At 44.9% G+C, this 23,750-nt stretch overlaps 1 protein-coding gene across 1 annotated transcript in view; it reads right to left on the bottom strand.

The window, feature by feature from the left end:
* Positions 1 to 23,316, bottom strand: part of CFLAR (CASP8 and FADD like apoptosis regulator) — a 36,397-nt gene extending 13,081 nt beyond the window's left edge. Inside the window, 7 exon segments of the mRNA XM_045032415.1 lie at positions 1,299 to 1,350; positions 2,815 to 2,909; positions 3,601 to 3,736; positions 4,721 to 4,826; positions 9,724 to 10,031; positions 10,033 to 10,325; positions 23,223 to 23,316. Coding sequence (XP_044888350.1) covers positions 1,299 to 1,350; positions 2,815 to 2,909; positions 3,601 to 3,736; positions 4,721 to 4,826; positions 9,724 to 10,031; positions 10,033 to 10,080 — 745 coding nt within the window. The 5' untranslated portion in view covers positions 10,081 to 10,325; positions 23,223 to 23,316.
* Between the last annotated feature and the right edge of the window lie 434 nt (positions 23,317 to 23,750).

Here is a 23,750-nt window from a genome sequence, read left to right as displayed (position 1 = left end):
AAAAAAAGTAACCCAAGATCTCTCTCCTTCAGCCATGTTAATTCCTATCTGAGCAAATACATAGTACAGATTTTTAAAAAAATCCAAGTGAACCTAGCCCAAGTTACTAGTGACCAAAAATCATCGTGCGCTGGTGGAACAGTGACCTATTACTGTTCCTAAAGCACCACATGTGAAATGAGTTGGAGGTCTCAGCTTAATTCCTGATGAACTAAGGTGCCCACGATAAAACCTACATCTTATTGCCACCCTTTTTGGCAGGCTCTGCAGAGATGCCAAGGATTAAAGGGACATGGAAACACAGCTATCCTTTACATTCCTAGTCAGAGGTCCCATTAGAGTGGCAGCTCATGGGTGTGCCAGTGTAGGGAAGCCTGCACTGCTGTTGCTCATATTGTTACAGTTTGGTGGATAACAAGAGGATATTAGCCTCCAGGGCTTCAATTCAGCACCTTTCACAAGCAATAAGTTAGCCAAAATAGTAACACATTGCAGACTTAAGAGTTCACTTTGCTTTCCTAGGCCAGCTCAGATGGATATAGAAAATCTAGAAGTTGGGAAATAAGTTAGCCCTAGTTATGTCTTGGTTTACAATGGTTAACCCTGTTTCAAAAAAGCTGAATTTTCATCAAAACCAAACCTTTACCTAAGAACAGCACATAGGCACACTGATTATATGAATTTTTAACATACACAACCACATCGTTTTATGGGCAGGATAGTCCACACAATTAACAGCAAAAAGTAAACTGGATCTCATTCCTTTCCTTTCCCAGTGTAGTTTGCACTTCTTTTCTCTAGGAATGTTTCCTCGGGTCTTTCTGACCTCAGCTAGATTCCCACATAGTACTTGTACTGAATCCCATCCTTGGTCTAAGTGACACATCTAGTCAAGGGTTAAAATACCTGTGATGTGGGCAATGCTCAGGTCTACAGGCTTTATACCACATCCTATTTTAATGTGATATCTCCCATACTGGCGGATAGATGGTATCTGAAGGAAACTAATTCTATTACCTTAAACAGTAAAGTGTCATTTTTGCTTCCTTAGATTCCACTTCACTAAGTTAGATAGTTTGTCACCCAAATGCTTTAAAGAATGTTTAAAATGTAGGACATTGGAAAATTGAATACATGAGTAAATATTAAAAAATAGTGCTCATATGGAGTGCTTACAAGCTTCAATTGAAACCAATTGGAGTGGCAGGCAATCAGCACCACTGAAAGCTAGTCCCTTAATACAAGGAAGTACACAGTAGGTATTTTTGTTAATGAAAGAACAGGTAGGGTGTTCTTACTCTGAATGGCATGTTGTCCACTTAACGATCTTTCTTTGTTCACATTCTGGATCTAAAAATTAAAAATAAGGCATATTTTCTCTTTCCAGAAATGTACACTCACACCTTGTTAAATATCACACAACAAGATTTTTCAAAAGGAGAAGGTTAACTATTTATAACAGCTCTATCGACTAAACAAGAGTAGCAAAATTTTCCCCATCAGGCACAAACTTTGGTCAAAGGTTCAGTCAAAACAAAGCTAACTTCACCGAGAGTTAGAAAACTGTGAGCCACTGAGGTGTTTTCCAAGGAACAGCCAGTTAAACTGAACTGAATGGGATGCTGTATCTATATTAAAGCAACTCTGAAAACTAGTTTTGTGTATTTCCAAACTGGTAACAGAAAAGGACATTATTGCTGAAGTTGTATTGGTCCAGTTGGAGAAATTGAACAGCTGGAAGATCAGAAGAGCTCCCAGGTAAACAAGGTGTCTGGGACTCTAATTAGGCAGCGCTCACACACTCAATGCATGGACACTGGCCGAGGTGGAGTATGACCAACCAGACATGGCCAAGTCATCTCTAGTCGCAGGCCATGAGGAGCAGGTCCTTAAAAGGGGAAGGGGCCATGTGCTCAGGAGTGTAGTCATAAGTTTGTACCTCCCAAAATCGTACCTCCCTTTGCCCGGAACGCCTGGCCAGTGGTTCACCACATTGCATTCCATCGTACCTCAGGAAGACTTAACTTCATCGAACCATCCATCAGTGCGCTGTTGGACACTTACCTTGAAGGATCCTGACATCTCCTGTGCCTCTCCTGGGAGCGTGAGTATGAGTGTGACACACACACACACACACCCCCCTTCTTTTTAGCTTTGCTATCAATGTAATAAATGTGCTGCTTTCTGCCAAACTCTGGTGGGTCATTAGTCCTCCTTAAGCCTACTAGCTGGCCCAATTTCGGGTAACAGAAAACTGTAAGCCAATGAGGTGTTTTCCAAGCAACAGCCAGTTAAACTGAACTAAATAGGATGCTGTATCTATACTATAGCAACTACGAAAATTAGTTTTGTGTTTTTCCAAACTGGTAACAGAAAGGACATTATTGTTGAAGTTGTGGTTGTACTGCACATTTCAGTGTGTATTATATTTATGATACACTTTATACATTTATATCTACAGAATATATAAGATTGAAGAATTCTCTCTGAGGAAAGGGCTATATTAAGAAAGCTGGAATTATCAAGACATCAATATCAGACGACATATTCAAGACCCAGCAGCAAATCTAGGATAAATTACATACGACAAGAATAAACTCCTAATAATCTCAAAGGGACTTGTCATATATTCAGTCAAGATCAAAAGGACTAGATAAATACATTAAGCAATGCATTATATTCCAATTACTAGCAGTACCAGGTGCCTTCAATTAGTTTTCTCTATCCCCCAACTTCTTGGAAGGTGAATTCCTTCTTCCTCCTGACAGCTTTTACAGACAAACCATGAATTTGGCTGATTTGTCGCATACTTACCCCTGAACTGTAGGGAGGGTCAATGAGAGTCAGGTTAGGAAGAGATGCCTGAAGTGCATTTATATACATTGGCTGAGAACCACTGTTGGTCAGAACTGAAAATTGAACAGAAATAGGCAGAGATGAAATTAGTAGTGGTTACTAAAGCACAGCCTTCTCCCCAAGCTGAGTGTGTGTTTCTACATGCCCAGTACAATGGGGTCCTGGGCCATGACTGGAGCTTCTAGGCCAGGGGTTCTCAAACTGGGGGTCAGGACTCCTCAGGGGGTCGCGAGGTTATTACATGGGGGGGAGGGGTCACAAGCTGTCAACCTCCACCACAAACCCCGCTTTGCCTCCAGCATTTATAATGGTGTTAAATATATTTTAAAAAAGTGTTTTTAATTTATAAGGGAGGTCGCACTCAGAGGCTTGCTATAGGAAAGGGGTCACCAGTAAAAAAGTTTGAGAGCCACTGTTCTAGGCACTAATGCAATACAAATTAATAATCATTAATGGTGAGACAATTAATTTTTCAGTCAAAGCTGGATCACCATCTTAAGGGCATAGTACCTACATATTGCAAAGCTCTTCAAAATGGTAGCATGTATTCCAATATGCAGCAGGTGAAGGGAAAAGTTATATTCCCCCCTCTGAATGTCCTTGGCATTGTGATTTATCTAAGCTTTTTTTTACATTGTAGTTCCTCTAAAATGTAATCCAATGTCTTCATCCCCAAGCACATCCAATTCTTAGGAGGACTGAATGGTCCCTATTCAGTACTGAGGTGCAAAACTTGTGTCTTACCTGCACATTTGTACCGCTGGATCTTTTTTTTCAGGTCTATCCTATGAATGTTCTGCAAACAGTCTTCTATCAAATCCAACTGATTAGGAGCCACCAGATTTAGTTTCTCTAGATCACTGACAACAGCCAGGAAACTCTAGGAGGGCAGCAGAAAGCATTACAAAGTGGAAGGCCAGCAATTTGTTCCCTACCAGAAACCCTGGGAAGAGCAAGGCTAGCCTCAGTAGCCCAACAAAACAACACAGGGCATAACGCAGGCTTTCCTTTAACTCTTCAGAGACTACGAATGCAAGTCCTCCTAAGCATTCACACAGCTGCCGGTCTGGAATGTGCAAGGGTTCTTGGCATCATGCCAAATTATTAGCTGGAAGCTAGAGTGTGATGTAATTGCAAAGACACATCATAGTGTTTGAGGAAACAGTTTTCATTTTCGCCTCACTGCTCAGTCAGCCTTGCCTCATGCCACAGAATATGAAAGCCTTGGGAAATTTGTATGTTTTTCCCCCACCCACCCTTTTCTCTGCAAGAAAAAACAACAAATTTCTTAAACTTGTGCTCTGTGAGGACAGATTAATTATCTTCCAATTACTGCATCCCTCTGACTCAGAACACCCAGAGAGACACAATCAGGGATTCAAATGGAAGAAGAGCTGCTTTGGTAAAATAAAGCAGTTTGTTTAATATGTGAACTAGGGGACAAACACAAAGGGACGTTATCCCCGTAATCATGGTTACATTCATATTTTTCTCTGTTTGGGAGGGAGAGGGATTGGATCCCACATGCTTTCAAATGGCAGAACTTTTAAAGGGAGAGGCTTTATTTCTGAGTTTCTTCCAGCAACTAGTCCCACTAAGTGTAGCACTCTTCATATTTCCCTCTCCTCATCTCTCTAGATCTTTGTTCCTGTTCCATCCTATTTGATTTTAATGCATCATCTTCCCCCCCATAATTCCTTATTTCCACTTCTCTTTTCCACTGTTTCTATGCATCTCTTCTCTCTCCCTTGGGGTTTCACATTATTTTGCTAACTTGCCTTTTCCTTTAGTTTCTCATTCATCTACCTCTTCCATTTTGGAGCAAAAAAGATAATTCAATATGGAAACAAAAAGTAGGCATTACCTTATCTTTTGCCATTTTCATACGTGGCACATAATCCTTGAGCAGGAAAGTGAGAGAACCCACTTCTTTTTTATCCAGCTCTTCATTAATCTCTACCATCAGCACCCTGCAAGAGAGATCAGCCATTTCCAAGGGATTAGCTTTCAGTAATATCCCAGTCCTGCCCATCTGCCCCAAATCACAGGAACAGTCTTTATCCAGCTCCCCAATCTGATTACATAATCCATTCCTGGCCATCAACACATATACCTCTCCAGTCTCCAAGACACACTCTGTAGGGAGATGGGTCCAGTGGTTAGGAGAGCAGATTGGAAATCAAAGGAGATGGGTTTATATTCCTGGCTCTGCCTTTGACTTGATGTCTGAGCACGTTAAGCTACAACCCACCAAGTCATAACATTAAGTGTTACGATTACATGACTTCCGACTGCTTCAGGGGACGAAAGGAAAGCAGGAGAGGGATCAGGCAGACATGTTCTCCCAAGGGGTGTCACGATTTCCTATTGACTCAATTCCCAGTCCTTCCTAGCCTTTTGAACAATTGCTGTAAAAGTCGCTGTACAGATAAACTCTAATGGCACCGTGTGATGGGTAGGAACCGCTCTGGGTGCACATGGCCCTGCCCAGTCCGGCCTGTACAAGCTGGAGCCAGGGCTTTAAAAAATGAAGCAGAGCAGTACAGAGGGAGGCAGTGGAAGGGAGCACAGGACTGCTCTGAGCTGTGAAGGGAAAATGCTAGTAGCCAGGAGCTCATTGCCTGGGATCTGGCAACGCAGGCCTGGGCAAACCCATGGAGGAGAGGCAGACAACTGGGATCGCAGGCCAGAGACTTAATTAGAGTGAGTTACTCTGGGAAGCAAAAGGGGACTGGGGTAGGAAGTGGTCCAGAGGAGACCCATGGTGTAGCACCCCAAAATGTTGAGTGTAGCTGCCCACCAGTAGACCCTGGACCGGAGCCCAGTGGAAAGGGCAGGGCTAGGCTCCCCTACCCACGCTGAGAGCACATTACCCCACCTGGAGTCTTCACTTTGGTGAGAGACCTGCTGGAAAAGGCCTTGAGTGTTCAACTGCCCAGCCCCTTGCTTATTTTCAGCGGGCTGGGGCAGGGGCTGGGGTGTGAGAGGAGGTGCAGGCTCCAGGGTGGGACCAGAAATGAGGGCACCGGTTTTCTCTGTCCTCGCGGCTTCTTTCCGGCTTCTCTCTGGATTCATATATTATGTAATATTAAATATGATGATTTTCGTATTATTTAACGTACAAATACAAAATAAGCCTTGAAAAATTGTTGGCGCCCGCCACACTCTTCTGAAAACATGAATGTGCTACTGGCCACAAAAAGGTTGGCGACCACTGCATTAGATGCTGTTAAATGCCCTGGGGTGGCAATTTTAAAGCTACTGGATGAGCTTTCTCACTTGCAACCCATTTTGTGTACGACAGACTGGAGCTCATTAACGTCATGACAAAAGCAATTTTCAGTGATGAGATACCTAAAGATGTCAGTCAAATGGATATTTTGGGTCATGACTTGTATAAAGCCTTCAAAATCCAAAGAATTATCTAAAGATCCATCTATGGGATCCAATCAAGGAGGACAGACTAAAGCTGTGCTCAAAAGCAAAGAAGAAAGTCAGAGTGGCAGGGACTATTACAGAGCTAACCACAGACATGTCATTGTTTGTTCGTCTTCTGGTCATATCCAGATCTCAGTGTGATGCTAATCTATGTTAAACTCTGGGAAAGTGCAAGTTCTCCATGGTACCATGATTGATGCAACAATGTATATGTACCAGGCAAAAAGCAAACTAATGCACATCTTCCATGGCCTTCCAAGCCAGCAGCTACTGACAACGTCTGGTACTTTACATCAGCAGAAGCCTTTCAGCATAGCAATTACAAATGGTATGTCTGAGGTACAAGCTCTCAACAAACTGGAAACTGTTAACACCTGCCAAGATTTGGCTGAACACTTCATAATGAGGCTACAGATAAAACACTGGACCTATGACAAAGTCCACCTGGTGTTTTGACACATATGCAGAGGCATCAATTACAAATTGTATCACAAAGAAGAGACTCCATAGTATTGCACTGGTCCAGTATAAAATCATTAATTCCATGAACATCTCCAGTGTCACAATGAAGAAGCTACTGTCTTATACTTGCACGAAAAGGACAAGCTCACTGCATACCTTGCAGGAAAAATACTACAGCATGCGAAGAATTACTCAAATAATTTTGTCATTGCATGGTGTAATGAAGCTGATGCCTTGCACTGTTCAGTGGTGTTTCTTCATGGTTCCCTTGATGAGGTTGACACTAAAATTATCTTGTATGCCATCAAAGCCAGAGAGAGGTGCTACTAAACCCTGGATATTTACACAAGACACAGATGGTCTAGTGCTCTCTGAAAGACGTTACCCGAGACTTCTGCAAGATTCTGTTTTCTCTGCCTGCTTCTGGGAGAAGAGAATCGCCGTATATCCCTCAGAGATGTGTTCCTATCACTTGGACCATTAAAAGCTGCTGCTCTGCCAGGTTTCCACAATCATTCAGGATGTGACATTACTGGAAGGTTGGCTGGAAAGTCCAAATTATCTTACTGGAAGGCATTTATTCAGCCAACTGAAGTTGCTCCACTCATTCTGAAGGTGCTCAGAACAGCTGAGACAATGACTGTTGAGGTCATAAGCCCCCTGGTGGAGTTCATATGCTGAGTTCATCATTTCAAGACCAACATTATGACACTTGTAGAGCTATGCTGGCAGATGTTTTTCCAAGAAACAGACAAATGGAGAAAAATTGCCACCAACAAGATGTATATTGACACCTGTTATCAAGGGGGCAAATTATCAAGCAATGGAATGGCTCTAGAATGACTGAGTGATCCAAAACTACCCTCCTTTATTGGGCACAGATGGGACTTGGAGGATGACTGATCCCATCAATTATGTGTGAAATACCATATGCTCCTGAATCAATCCTTCAGCTAATCAAATGCTCATGTCCAAAGACCAGATGTTCACCACCCTGCAAAAATTTGACAAGCAGTCTGCCTTATGCAGAGATGAACCAGTGTGGGACAGACAAGGATGAGTGAGATACCCTTTCTAGCAATGGTGCCTTAGACCAGTGGTTCTCAACCACGGGTACGTGTATCCCTGGGGGTATTCAGAGGTCTTCCGGGGGTACCTCAACTCATCTAGTTACTGGTCTAGTTTTACAACACGCTACATAAAAAACCCTAGTGAAGTCAGTACAAACTAAAATTTCGTATAGACAATGACTTGTTTATACTGCTCTATATACTATACACTGAAATGTAAGTACAATATTTATATTCCAATTGATTTCTTTTATAATTATAAGGTAAAAATGAGACAGTAAGCAATTTTTCAGTAATAGTGTGCTGTGATACAAAATCAGACATAAAAATACAAAAGTAAGCAAGTAGTTTTTAAGCGAGGTGAAATTTGGGGTTACCCGAGACAAATCTGACCCTTGAAAGGGATCTAGTAGTCTGGAAAGACAGAGAGCCACTGCCTTAGACAGAGGCAACACTGATGACGACTTGGATGAATAAATATTTTCAGTCCTACATGTCAAGGCTAACTTCCCTAGGATTACCAAAGAGCAATGTCTTTTTTATGTAAATAATGCATCCTTGTGATAAAGTATCATTAAAAAAGTGTTGATTTGTAAACACTTTATTGAATATCTATCTACATAATTGCTCTAGGGGTGTCATATTTGGTACCACTGTGTTAGTGAGAGAAAGGGCTTTCAAATGATGCCCAACTTGACTCAATTCCAATGACACCGTTTCATCCAAATTTCCACGCATGGGAGGAGGTGGAAGCTGGGTCGAGCAATGAGTCACCCCTGCCACACTGCAAAGGTTGACACTGGTGAAATTATGATTCTGTACATTTTCTACAAATCAGATGACACCACCCTTACCTATCACTAACGTGCCCGTGGAATGAGATTTTGCTCCCAGATTAAGTACGTTGCCCAATGGCACTCACGGGTTCCTGAACGACGTTAAGAGTCTCATTCCTCAGTATGGCTGGGGTCCGAAGCATCATGGAAATGCTAGTCTCTGCCTCGTAGGAAGATGGGGAGTGCAATGAGAACTGCACTCTGGCACCCTTTAATGTACTGTAATTGATGCAGGTTGAACTTTATTTAATGCAGCAACTCAGTTGCTGCAAGGGATATACTAAGAATTAAACCAGGAAAAAAGTATCCCAAAATGAAAATATGTGGGCAAAAGCCTGGGCACCTTCATTCAGAATGCCTATGTGATAGTCACTGCTGGGGGTAATAAGGTTCCTCTTAGTACGTACCATAGCCAAAGTGAGGGTATATGGTATGTAAGGAGAATTCCCCTTTAGCAAAAGCACTGTTTTAACAAACAAACCAGCTGGGTTTTCAGCATTTCCTCTTCAACAATGAGCACACCGCACGCACAAAAGCTGAAGTCAAACCAGGTGAATAGCAGGACAAATTTCCTGACAGAGGCAAGTGTTTGTCTGTGGAAGTCTCTCCCAGGAAAGTGGAGGGAACCCCTTCACTAAGAACATTTAAAACTAGACAGGACAAAGCACTGGGAGATATGCTGCTGGGGACAATCCTCACTGCAGGTTTATGTGGCCTGGTTTTGAATTAGCTGACAATGATGAATGGGGGTCACTAAATATGGTGATGCTGTACAGGATCTTGTCTATCTATTCATCCCCACTGTTCTTCCCTCTGGCTACATAAATCACATAGGTACCTAGTGTTTAATGCAGATAGTCCCCCTCTGTTACATATGAAGCCAGACACTTTTAACACCACTACTTCTAAGAAACCGGCAGGCTGCATGTAGGGACCCAACTTTGGAGACCATCTTTATTATACCGCTGTGTGATCCTCTTCTCTGCTATTCTTTTACCCATAATTTATAGTAAAACAACAACAACAAAAGTTACCCTTGAAAAATGAAACAGACCAATTACCTGTAATCAGAGACCATTCTAGGATACCTCGCCAGATCAGTCTCCACTGCTGTTCTCTCTGTCCGCAGGGCCCTCCGCAGCAAGTCAAACCTCCTCACTCTGTATAACAGCTCAGACAAGCCCAACAGCAGCTTCCCCTTCTCATTCAGAGCCCCCAGGAGCTCCCTGATGTCTGTATTTGATAAATCAGGAACGAGATCCCGGCACAGGAAAAACATCATCTCCTTTTCATCTTCGTCCAATTCCTGCTCGATCTGGTAAATGAGGGCAGCTGGCACTTGGCACTTTGTCATCACAAGCTGCTGTTCCTTTAAGTTTATCTGCCCTCTTTTTGTGTTTTAAGCAGGAAGCCAACATGTCATGAAGTCCATTTGCAACAGAACATGTGGTTGGTTGTTGATCTTAATCAGATGTTTTTAAATACAGAAGTTCTGTTGGGGGGAAAAAAAAACCGACAGGCCCTGCTTGAATTGATGATTTACTGAGCAACCTTTCAAGTCATCCAAGTTCCTGCTGCACTTCAATCTTTGAGGCATTCAAGTTCCAGTCAAAATGCTGATCCTACTTACAAAGATCCAGTGTTCTTGAAGGGGTTCCCCGAGCTGTTCATTATGAATAAAAAAAAAAGTACATGATAAATCAGTATCGGCAGAGAATGGAAGATCCAATTAAGTAAAGCACTATTAATTACGCAAGTCTGTAAGTTCCAAAGGAAGTGAAACAAAAAATAGCAGCCCACAAAGGAGAATAGTGAGTCTTCAAGTTGTTTTAGAACATGAAAAGTTAAGAGCCATACATTAAAAAAAAAAATCTAAACCCAATCATTCTTACAAAAGAAAAAAAAAGTCTCAGTGCACTTTCCTGCAAAAGTTTAACAGCCAAGAGGTGTAGTGAAGTCTCGTTACTAAGACAGTACTTAGTACTGGTTACTAAGTAGTACTTTAAAAAAAGTGTACTACAGAACATTATCTAGTATTCACAGCACATATTACTTAGCATACCAGGGACTAGTGTAAATACATTAAACAAAGCACGCTAGTCAAAATGGAAGAGCAAAGTACATTTTATGATCTATTATCCTTGCTTATCAGCATAAACACCAGGCTCACTTACTGGTCAGTTCATTAAATGCAGGAATCCATGGTGGGTTCTCTTAGTTGTTGGTGCCAATTAGAAAGGGTCCACTATAAATGAGTTTTTAAAAAGGTTTTTCTTTTACTTAAAAAGAAGCCCAACACAAACTTATACTAAATCTTTGAAGGTGCAGACGGCCCTTGTGCTGCATTTTTAATAGCCTGCATTTCCTATTCTTTAATCTGTTTATGCCTCACCATTTTCAATATTTAGAGTGTAAGAATAGCATTTTGGTGAAGGAACTGGACTCAGTTTCTGGAGACCAGGGTTCCTTCTTCCCGTTCCTGCCACACAGTTCTTGGCCAAGTGTCTTTGTCACTCACTGTCTCAGTTCCCCATCTATTAAATAGGTAATAGGCCTTTCCTACCCCCACAAGAACAGGGCGAGAATAAATGCATTAGTGTTTGTGAGGTACTCCATTACTATGTACCTACCTAGGTAGATAGCTATTTTCAAATGTACTTTTCTCTGAAGTGACAGTCAGTAGGACTTAGGTGCCTAAGTCACTTAACTGCTTTTGAGAATTTTACCTATCCTGTTAAAAGCTGCTGCTGTGCTTTTCAGTCCTTTGCCACAGACTCTGGAAGTCATGGCTCCACAAATGGCAAACAGATAATACATACTTCTTCCAGCCAGTTTAAAGTAGATCAGAGCAACTCAGCTGGGAGCAATTTTCTTCACTTGCAGACCCTTGTTAAAAATAATACATCTCTTTCGTGTAAACACCTATGCCTCACATCTCATACCCGAATAAAAATAAAGGCCCATTAAACCCACAAGCCAATCCACTACAAAGAACTAATCAAAACCTAGATGACACAAGTATTACAATGCCATTGGTTGCTGGCACTTTGTCTGTGGAAGCAGCAATGGGAAATTGGAGGAGAAAAACTATCACAGACACGGCCAAACACCTGTTGGGAGATTCAGTTACAACAAAGCTAAAACACTGCTCCATTTTGCAGTATAGATGAGATCTAAATTATTTATAATCAAGTTCCCAATCCCCAACAAAGCCTTAGGTTCCAGGTGTGCTGAGCATTGGACTGCAACTGAAATCAATGGGAGCACTGAGTGCTCAGACCCTCTAAAACAGTGTTTCCCGAACCCAGGCGGGAAGCAGGGTTGGGGGCCGCTCCACACAGCTCCCAGAAGCAGCGGCATGTCTACTCTTCTGCTCCGACACATTGGGGAAGCCAGGTAGCTCCACTCTGCATGCTTCCCCCACCCCATGCGCCGCTCCCACTGGCTGAGAACTGCAGCCAATGAGAGCTGCAGGAGTGGCACCTGCAGATGGGGCAGCGTGCAGAGCTGCCTGGCCATGCCTCTGCATAGGAGCCAGAGAAGGGACATGCCGCTGCTTCCAGAAACCACTTGAGGTAAGCACTGCCCTGAGCCTCTCTACGCGCCCCTGCCCTGATCCCCCTCCTGCTCTCCGAACTCCTCAATCTCAGTCCAGATCACCCTCCTGTACCCCAAACCTCTCATCCCCAACCCCACACCACAGCCCGCACCCCCAGCCGGAGCCTGCACCCCTTCCCACACCCCAAACCAGAGCTCCCTCCCACACCCTGAACTCCTCATTTCTGGCCCCACCCCAGAGCCTGCCCCCCCACTATCCACTGCCAAGGGGAAGTGAAGTGGATGGGGAAGGCGCCTCCGAAGCACGCGCAGGGCAAGGAGAGGTTGCTGACTATCTGTTTGCTGGCTCCGGCCACTTCGGCTGCTGCCCGAATCCCACTGCCCACCCCACTGCCTGCTGCCCAGGAAAAGTCAGAGCATGGAGGAGAGGGGATCTCCAGGGAACGCAGAATCCACCTAGACCAGGGTCCTGCTCCTGCACCCCATTTCCAGTTTTGTGAGCATTCACGGCTCGCCATACAATTTCTATTCCCAGATGTGTCCCTCAGGCCAAAAAGTTTGCCCACCCCTGGTCTAGGTGGATTCTGCGTTCCCTGGAGATCCCCTCTCCTCCATGCTCTGACTTTTCCTGGGCAGCAGGCAGTGGGGTGGGCAGTGGGATTCGGGCAGCAGCCGAAGTGGCCGGAGCCAGCAAACAGATAGTCAGCAACCTCTCCTTGCCCTGCGCGTGCTTCGGAGGCGCCTTCCCCATCCACCTCACTTCCCCTTGGCAGCGGATAGTGGTTTGGGGAGCTGGATCCTGGTGGCAGCACAGAGGAAGCACCTCCCAGGCACATGCAGGGCAGGGACAGTGTGCTAACTGTCCTCTTGCTAGCTCTGGCCAGTTCCTCAGTGCTGCTGCTGCTGCCTGGATCCTGCTTTCCCCTGGTAGCAGGCAGAGGTGTGGGGAGCAGGATCTGGGCAGCAGCACGGAGGAAGCAGCCAGAGCCAGCGAACCTGGTAGCTATCATGGCCCATCTCCAGAGAGAAGGAGTGCAGGGCTGGGAGAGTAAGCACAAGCAGGCTTGGTGGAGCTGAGTAGAGAACTTGGGCTGAGAAGGGGAAGGAAGAGGGGAGCAGGGGGCTGAGAAGAGGGAGCAAGGGACTGGAGAGCTGAGAAGGGGGGCAGTGCTAATAGGTCCCCAAAACAGACAGAATGCAACTGGTAGGTTACCTTCGTAAAAAGCTTGGGAACCACTGCTCTGAAAATCAGCACTTAATACTTCATGTCTCCATAAGAGCATTGTATACGTACACTACACTAGGAGTAAACATGTAGGGAAAATATACAGCCACAATATTTCCACTATGCTACAATACCAGGAAACACCAACACTTGCCTGCAAAGCCTCCGGTATGCTTTAATATGGTCCTGCATTTTGAAAGCTACAATGGAGACCATAATACTACACTTTTCCTCATCATGTCCACCATTCAGGAACCCAGAGAAATGAAACACAAGCTGTTTCATTTCTGTCTGCTGACAGAGGGGTGAGAGAATTAACCCTAGGGCTGCCTCTACCACAGTGGCACCGGTAAAAAATGGATGATCTCCTAGGCCAGTAAACAACACACAATCTAGAAATGCTTGTATTTCAGTAGAAGCTGCCAGTTTCTCTCAACAGAATTTTCAAATGTGGGATAATTTTTTTTTTTATTATAACTGGTTGAAAAAATCTGAATATCCAATTTTTTTTTGGACAAAAACAGGATTTGGGGGCAAAAATTTGCATTTTTGACCAGCTCTAATTTTTACATTATACAAATGCGCACACACACAAATATATATACCCCCCAGACATACCTACCGTACTCATAAACAAACGTACACCCACACCTAATGTTTTTTAGGGGTTGGCATAGGAGATGGGGCATCTTCAGATCTCAATGAGGGCTGAGGAATCCCCCCACCCAATACACCAGAAAGTAATTTGCACAATTCTCTATCAGGGAAAACGGTTTATCACAGGGTTGTTGTTTTTTTCAAACTAAAACCAAAAAATTGTGGGAATTCCACAGAGGAGGGAAGAAACACAGTGACTTTTTTTTTTTATGACAGAGAGCTGCCAAGGGGGTGCTGGTACCAATGGTACCTGCCTCTGAAAGCCACCATTCTTAATAGCTAAAAGTGGGATTTTCAAATGAGCCTAAGGGAATCTGGTATCCAACTCCCATTTAATTTCAAGGGGATCTGGGAGTTTAGTTTCCTTTGTCTCTTTTGAAAGATCCTAGCCTACACATATTTTTGAAGCTTACTAAAAAGGTACTTCCCAACCGAGCTCAGATTTCAAACATGCAAAAGGATTATTCATATACTTCTGAGATTTGCTTTAGATGGCTTTTTATGCTATTTCTACATCATGAACTCCCACATTTACTAGAATGTCTGTCACATGCGCATCACACAAAACTGCAGATCAGTACTTCAAGCTAATTTAAATATAAAACCTGACATCTACTGCGGGAAGCGGCGTGGGCCGAAGGATGTGCTGGCCGCCACTCCCATTGGCCTGGAGCGGCTAACCACAGCCAGTGGGAGCTGTGATCGGCCGAACCTGTGGACTCGGCAGGTAAACAAACCAGCCCAGTCCGCCAGGGTGCTTACCCTGGTGAACCGTGTGCCAAAAGTTGCTGATCCCTGTTATACAATGATGCATAGTGATCTGGATCATTTAGTAAGCTGGACGCAAGCAATCAACATGTGTTTTAATATGGCTAAATGTAAATGTATACATCTAGGACCAATATAGGCTATACTTACAGGATGGAGCACTCTATCCTGGAAGCAGTGACTCTGAAAAAAAATTGCACAAACGATTTGGGGATTGTGATGGATAATCAGTGGAGCATGAACTCCCAGTGCAACACTATGGCTAGAAAGGCTAATGCAATCCTTGGATAGATAAACAGGAGAATTTTGAATATGAGTAGAGAGGTTATTTTACCTCTGAATTTGGCTCTGGTGCAACCACTGCTGGAATACTGTGTCCAGTTCTGATGCTGACAATTCAAAAAGAATGTTGATAAATTGGAGAGGGTTCAGAGAAGAGTCACAAGAATGATTAAAGGATTAGAAAAACTGCCTTATAGTGATAGTTTTAAGGAGCTCAATCTATTTAGCTTAACAATGAGAAGGTTAGAGGGGGACTTGATTACAGTCTATAAGTACCTACATGTGGAACAAATATTTGATAATGGACTTTTCAGTGTAGCAGAGAAAGGTAGAACAGTCCATGGCTGGAAGCTGAAGCTAGACAAATTCAGACTGGAAACAAGGCAGATACTTAACAGTGAGAGTAATTAACCACTGGAATAACTTACCATGGGTTGTGGTAGATTCTCCATCACTGACCATTTTAAAATCAAGGCTTGATATTTTTCTAAAAACTTCTGCTCTAGGAACTATTTTGGGGAATGTCTATGGTTTGTGTTACACAGGAAGTCAGACTAGGTGATAACATGGACCCCCAAATCTTTTTCTGAGTCACTGCTTCCCAGGATAGAATCCCCCTTCCAGTCAATATGGCCTGCATTCTTTGTTCCTAAATGTATATATTTATTTACACTTAGACATATTAAAACACATATTGGTAATCTGGTTCCAAGAAAACAAACGATCCTGATCGCTTTGTATCAGCCACCTGTCCTCTTCCTTATTTAACATGCTTCTGATTTTTGTATCATCTGCAAATTTTATCAGTGATGATTTTATGTTTCCTAGGTTTATCATTGATAAAAATGTTAAAAAGCATAGGGCAAAGAACCGATTCCCACAGGACCCCACTAGGAATGTACCATCTTAATGCTGATTTACAGTTACATTTTGAGACCTATCAGTTAATCCAGGGGTGGGCAAACTTTCTGGCCTGAAGGTCACATCTGGGAATAGAAATTGTATGGCAGGCCATGAATGCTCACAAAACTGGGGTTGGGGTACAGGAGGAGGTGAGGGCTCTAGTTGGGGGTGCAGGCTCCGGGGTGGGGCCAGAAATGAGGAGTTCAGTGTGCGGGAGGGGGCTTTGTGCTGGGAAGAGGGAGCGGGATGCAGGCTCTGGGATGGGGCTGGGGGTGAGGAGTTTGGGGTGTAGGAGGGTGCTCCGGGCTGGGATCGAGGAGTTTGGAGAGCACAAGAGGGATCAGGGCTGGGGGCAGGCGTGCATGGAGAGGCTCAGGGGTGTAGGCTCAGGGTAGTGCTTACCTCGAGCAGCTCCCGGAAGCAGTGGCATGTCCCTTCTCCGGCTCCTATGTGGAGGCATGGCCAGGAGGCTCTGCATCCTGCCCCATGTGCAGGTGCCACCCCTGCAGCTCCTGGCCAATGGGAGCTGTGGGGGCAGCGCTTGGGGTGGGAGCAGCGTGCAAAGCGGAGAGCCCTGGCTGCCTCTATGCGTAGGAACTGGAGGGGAGTCATGCTGCTGCTTCCAGGAGCCATGTGGAGCTGCCCCAAACCCTGCTCCCCAGCGGGCGCTTGAGGGCCAGATTAAAATGGCTGGAGGGCTGGATCCTGCCCACGGGCCATAGTTTTCCCACCCCTGAATTAAACCATTTAACGTGCCATGTTCTAGTTTTTCAATCAAAATGTTGTGTGGTATCAAATCAAATGCCTTACAGAAGTCTATGACATCAACCCTATTACCTTTATCAACCAAATGTATAATCTCACACCAAAAAAAAAAAGTGTAGATGTGATAAATCGATCCCTGATCGCTCTGCCATTGACTCCTGTACTCCACCGCGGCGAGCGGCAGAAGCAGAGTTGACGGGGGAGCAGTGGCAGTCGACCCTGTGCCGTGAGGACGCAAGGTAAGTCAACTTAAGATATGCCATTCTCGTAGCTGAAGTTGCGTATCTTAGGTCGACCCTCGCCCCCAGTGTAGACCAGGCCTAGCAAATTTATTTGGGCATAAGCTTTCGTGGGCCAAAACCCACTTCAGCAGACGCCCGATGAAATGGGTTTTAGCCCACAAAAGCTTATGCCCAAATAAATGTGTTAGCCTCTAAGGTGCCACAAGTACCCCTGTTCTTTTTGCCAATACAGACTAACACGGCTGCCACTTTGAAACCTGTTACATTTATACTGCAATTATAAACCTGCAGCACCAAGTCTCAGAGCCCAGGTCAGCTTGGTCTCAGAGCCAGGGCTTCAACCCCAGCGTCTACACTGCAATGTTTAGCCCTGCAGAACTGAGGCCAAGTCACCTGACCTGAGCGCTGAGACTTGGTGCCACAGGTTGTTTTTTTTAAATCACAGTATAGCTGTACCCATAGATTCCAAGGCCAGAAGGGATCGTTGTGATGAGTTAGTCTGTCCTCCTGTATAACATTTATATTCTTGTGCCTCTTCTCTGAGCCCTCTCCGATTTTTCAACACTTTTCTTGAATTGCGGCACAGAACTGCACACAGTATTCCAGCAGTGGTTGCACCATTGCCAAATACAGAGATCAAATAACCTCCCTACTCCTACTGAAGATTCCTGTTTATGCATCCAAGGAACATGTTAGCTCTTTTGGCCATGGCTCTGGGATCTCATGTTCAACTGATTATCCACCATGACTCCCAAATCATTTTCAGTCATTGCTTCCCAGGAGAGAGTCCACCATCCTGTACATAAGGCCTACATTCTTTGTTCCTACATGTATACATTTACATTTAGCCTGCCCTCTTCATTCTTTATCACTCCCCCAATTTGTGTGTCATCTGTTGCTTTATCAGTGATGATTTCATGTTTTTTTTCCAGGTGATCAATAAAAATGTTAAATAACGTAAAACCAAGAACTGCCCCTGCGGGACTCCACTAAAAACATACCTGTTCAAGGATGATGCCCCATTTAAAATTACATTTTGAGACCTATCAGTCAGTTTTTAATCCATTTCATCATACAATTGTAGGGCGGGAAGGGACCTCAAGAGGTCAAGTGCAGCCCGCTGTGCTGAGGCAGGACCAAGTAATCTCGACTGTCCCTGGCAGGCATTTGTCCAGGTGTTATTAAAAACCTCCAATGATGGGGACTCTGCAACCTCCCTTGGAAGCCTATTCCAAAGCTTAACTACCCTTATAGTTAGACAGTTTTTCCTACTTATCTAACTTCAATCTCCCTTGCTGCAAATGAGAACATTACTTCGTGTTCTACCTTCAGTGGACATAGAGAACAACTGTCCTCTTTATAATAACCCTTAACATATGTGAAGACTTATCAGGTCCCCCCTCAAGATTAAACATGCCCAGTTTTTTCAATCTTTCCTCATAGGTCAAGTTTTCTTGTTTTTGTTGCTCCCCTCTGGACTTTTTCCAGTTTATCCACATCTTTCCAAAACTGTGGCACCTAGAAACAGACACAATCCTACAGCTGAGGCCTCACCAGTGCTGAGTTAAGCAGGACAATTACCTCCCATGTCTTACATCGGATATTCCTGTTAATACACCCCAGAATGATAGACTTTTTTGCAACTACTTATGTTTGCCATGTTAATTTTATATCTTTCTAGTTTTTTAATCAAGATGTCATGTGATACCAAGTCAAACACCTTAAAGAAGTCTAAGTATTCAACTAGCAATAATCACACCTCAGATTAACTTCATTGGCTATGATATTACACCAACACTATTACCAATACCAATCAAACTTGTAATCTCATAAAAAAAAGATACCAAGTTACTTTGACAGGATCTATATTCCATAAACCCATGGTGATTGGCATTAATTATATTACTCTCCTTTAATTAATCAAGTCCCATATCAACTGCTCCATCGTCTTGCATGGGATTATGTCAGACTGACAAGCCTATAGTTACCCAGATCTTCCCATTCACCCTTTAAATATTGGCAAAACATTAGCTTTCTTCCAGTCTTCTGGAATTTCCCTGGAGTGACAACACTTTGAAAATCAGCATTAAAGATCCAGCAAGCTCCACAGCCAACTCTTTTAAAATTCTTGCATGCAAGTTATCTGGACCTGCTGATTTTAAAGTATCTGTCTTTAGTAGCTTTTGTTTAACATCCACCCAATATAGCAGTGGAATGGAAAAAAGTGTTATATAATATGACTACATCATCAAGTATGTTTGCCAAAGCTAGGAGATGGTTACAATAGGCATGACCTGCTGCTCCCACCCCTAAGATCATCTGCTTACTGCAGCTCAATGTAAAAAGCTTGTAAAGCACATGCAACACCACATCTACTTCATTGTCCTTATTAGGAAATCTGGAGTCACTTTGGATGGGATAAGTCTTACTGAGCACCATCTGATACAGCTGTACCTCAGAACCTCCACCAAACATGGTGACACAATTATGGAAGAAACAGGGAGGGCTTCCCCCACCCTCACCACTCTGCATCCCAGACACAAAATTTTACAGGGAGCTCCCGCTCCTGCAGCTGTCAGTAATACAGAGGCAGGGGAAAGCATGATGGGCGGGTCTTGTTACTCACAACAGAGTGGAAACAAAGGGCCCTTTCCTACCTCCTTAGGTAGCTTGCTTCTTCTCTCTCCATGTATTCAACCTGTGAAAGGCAATGGGGAAAGCCCCAGTGTCAGTGGGGGCGTATGACTGAGGCAGGTGGCTTATTGTAAAGCTATTATAATTCACAGTCACACCAAAACCCACAGACCTTACAGCACAGTGGGACTCCACCGGGAGGGAGTCATATGCTTTCTGGGGTAAAAGGGACTAGGTTCTAGTGACTCACAAGGGCACAGCTGCCCTTCTCTCTCCTCAAAGATGGGGAAGAAGCATGGCCCAAAAGGGATGATAGGATCAGCAGTTAAATACAAGTCTCTGCCTTTCGGGCTACAACACAAACAGGGAGATTCAAAGTCTGGCCCTAGGTGCCTTTGTGAGAAACCACCATGCTAAGGTAAGGACACATTTTCTATCCAAATTCTGGCCTGACTTTTGTCCACATGGGTTACACTCTAACCTAGACTCTCTAGGGAAGATTAAAAAGTATATTTACCTGTCAGGCCATAACATTCCTGTTCCTTGAATAAACAGGAAGAACCACACTCAAATCAAACAGCAATGAAAATCCAGTACATTCATTTGCTTTTATGAGGCTGTTTCACTCTCACCATAGAATTAATTAATCCCTGATCCTCCAGGTTACTCACCACACTCCAGACCTGAGTCCATGCAGACCTAAGTGCAAAATCAGGACTTAAGTTAGTTTATAAAACTACCACAACAACTTCTGAACCTAGGAAACAGTGATACACCAGTGACTTACCCACAAAGACCTGTATTTCTGGTTGCATCTACCTTGACAAAAATGGGTCCTGTCATTCACTACTGACAACAGCAGCTGTAGTGTACCATCCAACCCCAAGCATTTTAACTACTGTCTCTAATCCTGTGTTATTACAACTGTGCCCAGTGGACTCTGTTTTTCCTGCATGCGACCTGACAGCAGAGTCTGCACTATGTATGTGCAGCATGTGTTCTCGGTGTTTACCACCATAAGGTCACCTCTCAGACCTTAGATTGGGGAACTGAAAGGTTTTTCAAGAGAAGACAAACAGCGTGGGAAACGACGGTATTTTAAAGGTAGGATAAATGTTGTGCTTGACAGATTTGACAGTGTTCCTTGAATATAACGTATAGAGGGTTGTTTCATAACCACAATGGCCATTGCCAAACCAGCAAAAATGAGACCCATGATTCATCATCAGTGTAGCTCCTATTTGGAAAAACATCTTAGTTCCACAACATAAGATCTGCTGTATGATTCTACAGGAATATAACCTGGATTTCTTCACCATACCAGCCACATGCTGCAAGGACATTGTGCAACCTCTCTGCTGTTATTGTGTAAGCAGCAGAAGCAGGGCTAGGGACCACTATTGCAAAACCTCTCTGTGAGGCCACAGACACTTGACTCTATCCCATTATGCTTGTTGCTTTTCACAAAACTAAGTGATTGGGCAACAAAATGGCAAATGAAATTTAATGTGGATAAATGTAAAGTAATGCACATTGGAAAAAATAACCCCAACTATACATACAATATGATGGGGGCTAATTTAGCTACAACGAGTCAGGAAAAAGATTTGGAGTCATCGTGGATAGTTCTTTGAAAATGTCCACGCAGTGTGCAGAGGCGGTCAAAAAATCAAACAGGATGTTAGGAATTAAAAAGGGTAAGAGAATAAGACTGAGATTATATTATTGCCCTTATATAAATCCATGGTACGCCCGCATCTCGAATACTGTGTACAGATGTGGTCTCCTCACCTCAAAAAAGATATTCTAGCACTAGAAAAGGTTCAGAAAAGGGCAACTAAAATGATTAGGGGTTTCCATACAAGGAAAGATTAAAGAGTCTAGAACTCTTCAGCTTGGAAAAGAGAAGACTAAGGGGGGATATGATAGAGGTATATAAAATCATGAGTGATGTTGAGAAAGTGGATAAGGAAAAGTTATTTGCTTATTCCCATAATACAAGAACTAGGGGTCACCAAATGAAATTAATAGGCGGCAGGTTTAAAACAAATAAAAGGAAGTTCTTCTTCACGCAGCGCACAGTCAACTTGTGGAACTCCTTACCTGAGGATGTTGTGAGGGCTAGGACTATAACAATGTTTAAAAGGGAACCGGATAAATTCATGGTGGCTAAGTCCATAAATGGCTATTAGCCAGGATGGGTAAGAATAGTGTCCCTAGCCTCTGTTCGTCAGAGGATGGAGATGGATAGCAGGAGAGAGATCACTTGATCATTGCCTGTTGGGTTCACTCCCTCTGGGGCACCTGGCATTGGCCACTGTTGGTAGACAGATACTGGGCTAGATGGACCTTTGGTCTGACCCGGTACGGCCTTTCTTATGTTCAAGTTTTGTTAAATAAGTTTTAAAACTTTCCTTGCACTAGGAAGAGGGTCTAAGGTTTGAGACTTTGGGGGAAAAAATCCATAAGCATTTGATAACCTTCTACATTGTTCTTTATGAATCAGAAACACTTAGGCCTTGGGGCTGCTTACAATTTGCTTTAGTTTAGTTCAATTGCGGCAGTGCAGACCCTTGCTTGGGCACTCTTAGCTCAGTTTCCGTTGAGGATAACCGGCTCCTAATCAATTTTAAACTCAACTGAAATAAACTGCTTTTAAAGTTTAGGAGACTTCACCCAGCCTCGTGCACCAGTTGTAAATCGGGTTTAAATGACCGCTGTGACATTAACCCAGAGCATTAACACGAGTTACCCTCAGCCAAATGCCCTGGCTACTGTTCACAGCGCCTTGTGAACCCCCCCTGCCCCAAACAACCAGCCGGGGGGGCCGGGCGTTCGCGGCCGCGCCAGCGGGAACCCAAAGTCCGAAATCTCCCTCCCCAGCCGGACCTGAGGCAGCTCCTCCCCGGCAGCTCCGCTTCCTTCACAGCCCTTTGTTCCGCTCCCAGGCGGGGAGCGACGGAGCCCAGCCAGGCCGCCCAGCGTGCGGGGCCCAGGCGGGGAGAGCAGGGAGCTGCCCCCGCCGCGGCCGCGCTCCCCTCTCGGCGCCAGGTCAGGGCGCGGGACCCCGCGGGCGGCGGCCTGGGGGTGCCGCGGGGGGCAGGCGGGAGGCTACGCACCTGACCGCGCACGGGGGGTCCCGGGGCCTCCAGCAGCGGAGGAGACGCGAAAGCGAAAGCGGCTGGTCCGCAGCGCAGCCCCGGCGGCGGCTGGAGGCGAAGCCCGCGGCGGGCCCAGGCGGCGCAGCAGCTTCCTGTGCAGCCTGGCGGTGGAACCCGGCCAGGCCCAGGGCGGAGCCGCGGCTGCGTTCGCCGCCCCGGCGGGTGGAGCGCTCCGAGGCCGCCCTGCCCCGCTGGCCGGGGCCCTGCCCAAGCCCCCAGCGGGGAGCCGCTTGTCATTGTCCCCGCGCAGGACGGCGGGCCCTCGCCCTCGGGAGCCAGGCACCCGGGGGTCCCGCGCTGCCTTTGCGCCTTCCCCGGGGGGCGGCAAGGTGGGAGAGAGTCAGGCACGTCCAGGATTTTTCTACCTCTTACGATTGTCCGGCGCAAAGTAGCTTCCTTCCTATACTAATGCAATAACGTACATAGCGCTTCTCAGCGGCTGTTTTAGCTCGTTTTACAACGTGGGGAGAGTTATGAATATTAGTATCCCCCACTAGGGCAGATAATGGGGGATAATCATGGATAACTCTCCCCACGTTTTACAGCTTAGGAATCGGGCAGCATCCTGTGGGACGGAAGTGACTCATGCTGCAAACGTTGGAAAGTGGCTTAAGCACCATTAATCCTGCAAACGTTCATGTAGCTTTAAAGCCAAATTTGTGCTCCCCATGGTGGCTGGTTGTGCCTGAATCCAGCCCCGCTGCGTAATTGAAAACAGTGTGAAGCCTGCGCCAAATTATGTGGCTTCAAGAGGCTGTTCCACAGCAATTGGGATGCAAGGAGATCCTGGCAATGCCCTGCTGCAGGGAAGGGGAGCCGTATAAAAGTCTGTATGCCACTGCAGAGTCCTACACTGGAGGATTCAGGTGCATATTGTGCTGGCAGTGGCACAA

This window comes from Mauremys mutica, chromosome 10, assembly GCF_020497125.1.
Source record: "Mauremys mutica isolate MM-2020 ecotype Southern chromosome 10, ASM2049712v1, whole genome shotgun sequence".
Taxonomy (NCBI): domain Eukaryota; kingdom Metazoa; phylum Chordata; order Testudines; family Geoemydidae; genus Mauremys; species Mauremys mutica.
The sequence above is the reverse complement of the archived record's forward strand: the minus strand, read 5'-3'. Positions and strand labels throughout refer to the sequence as shown.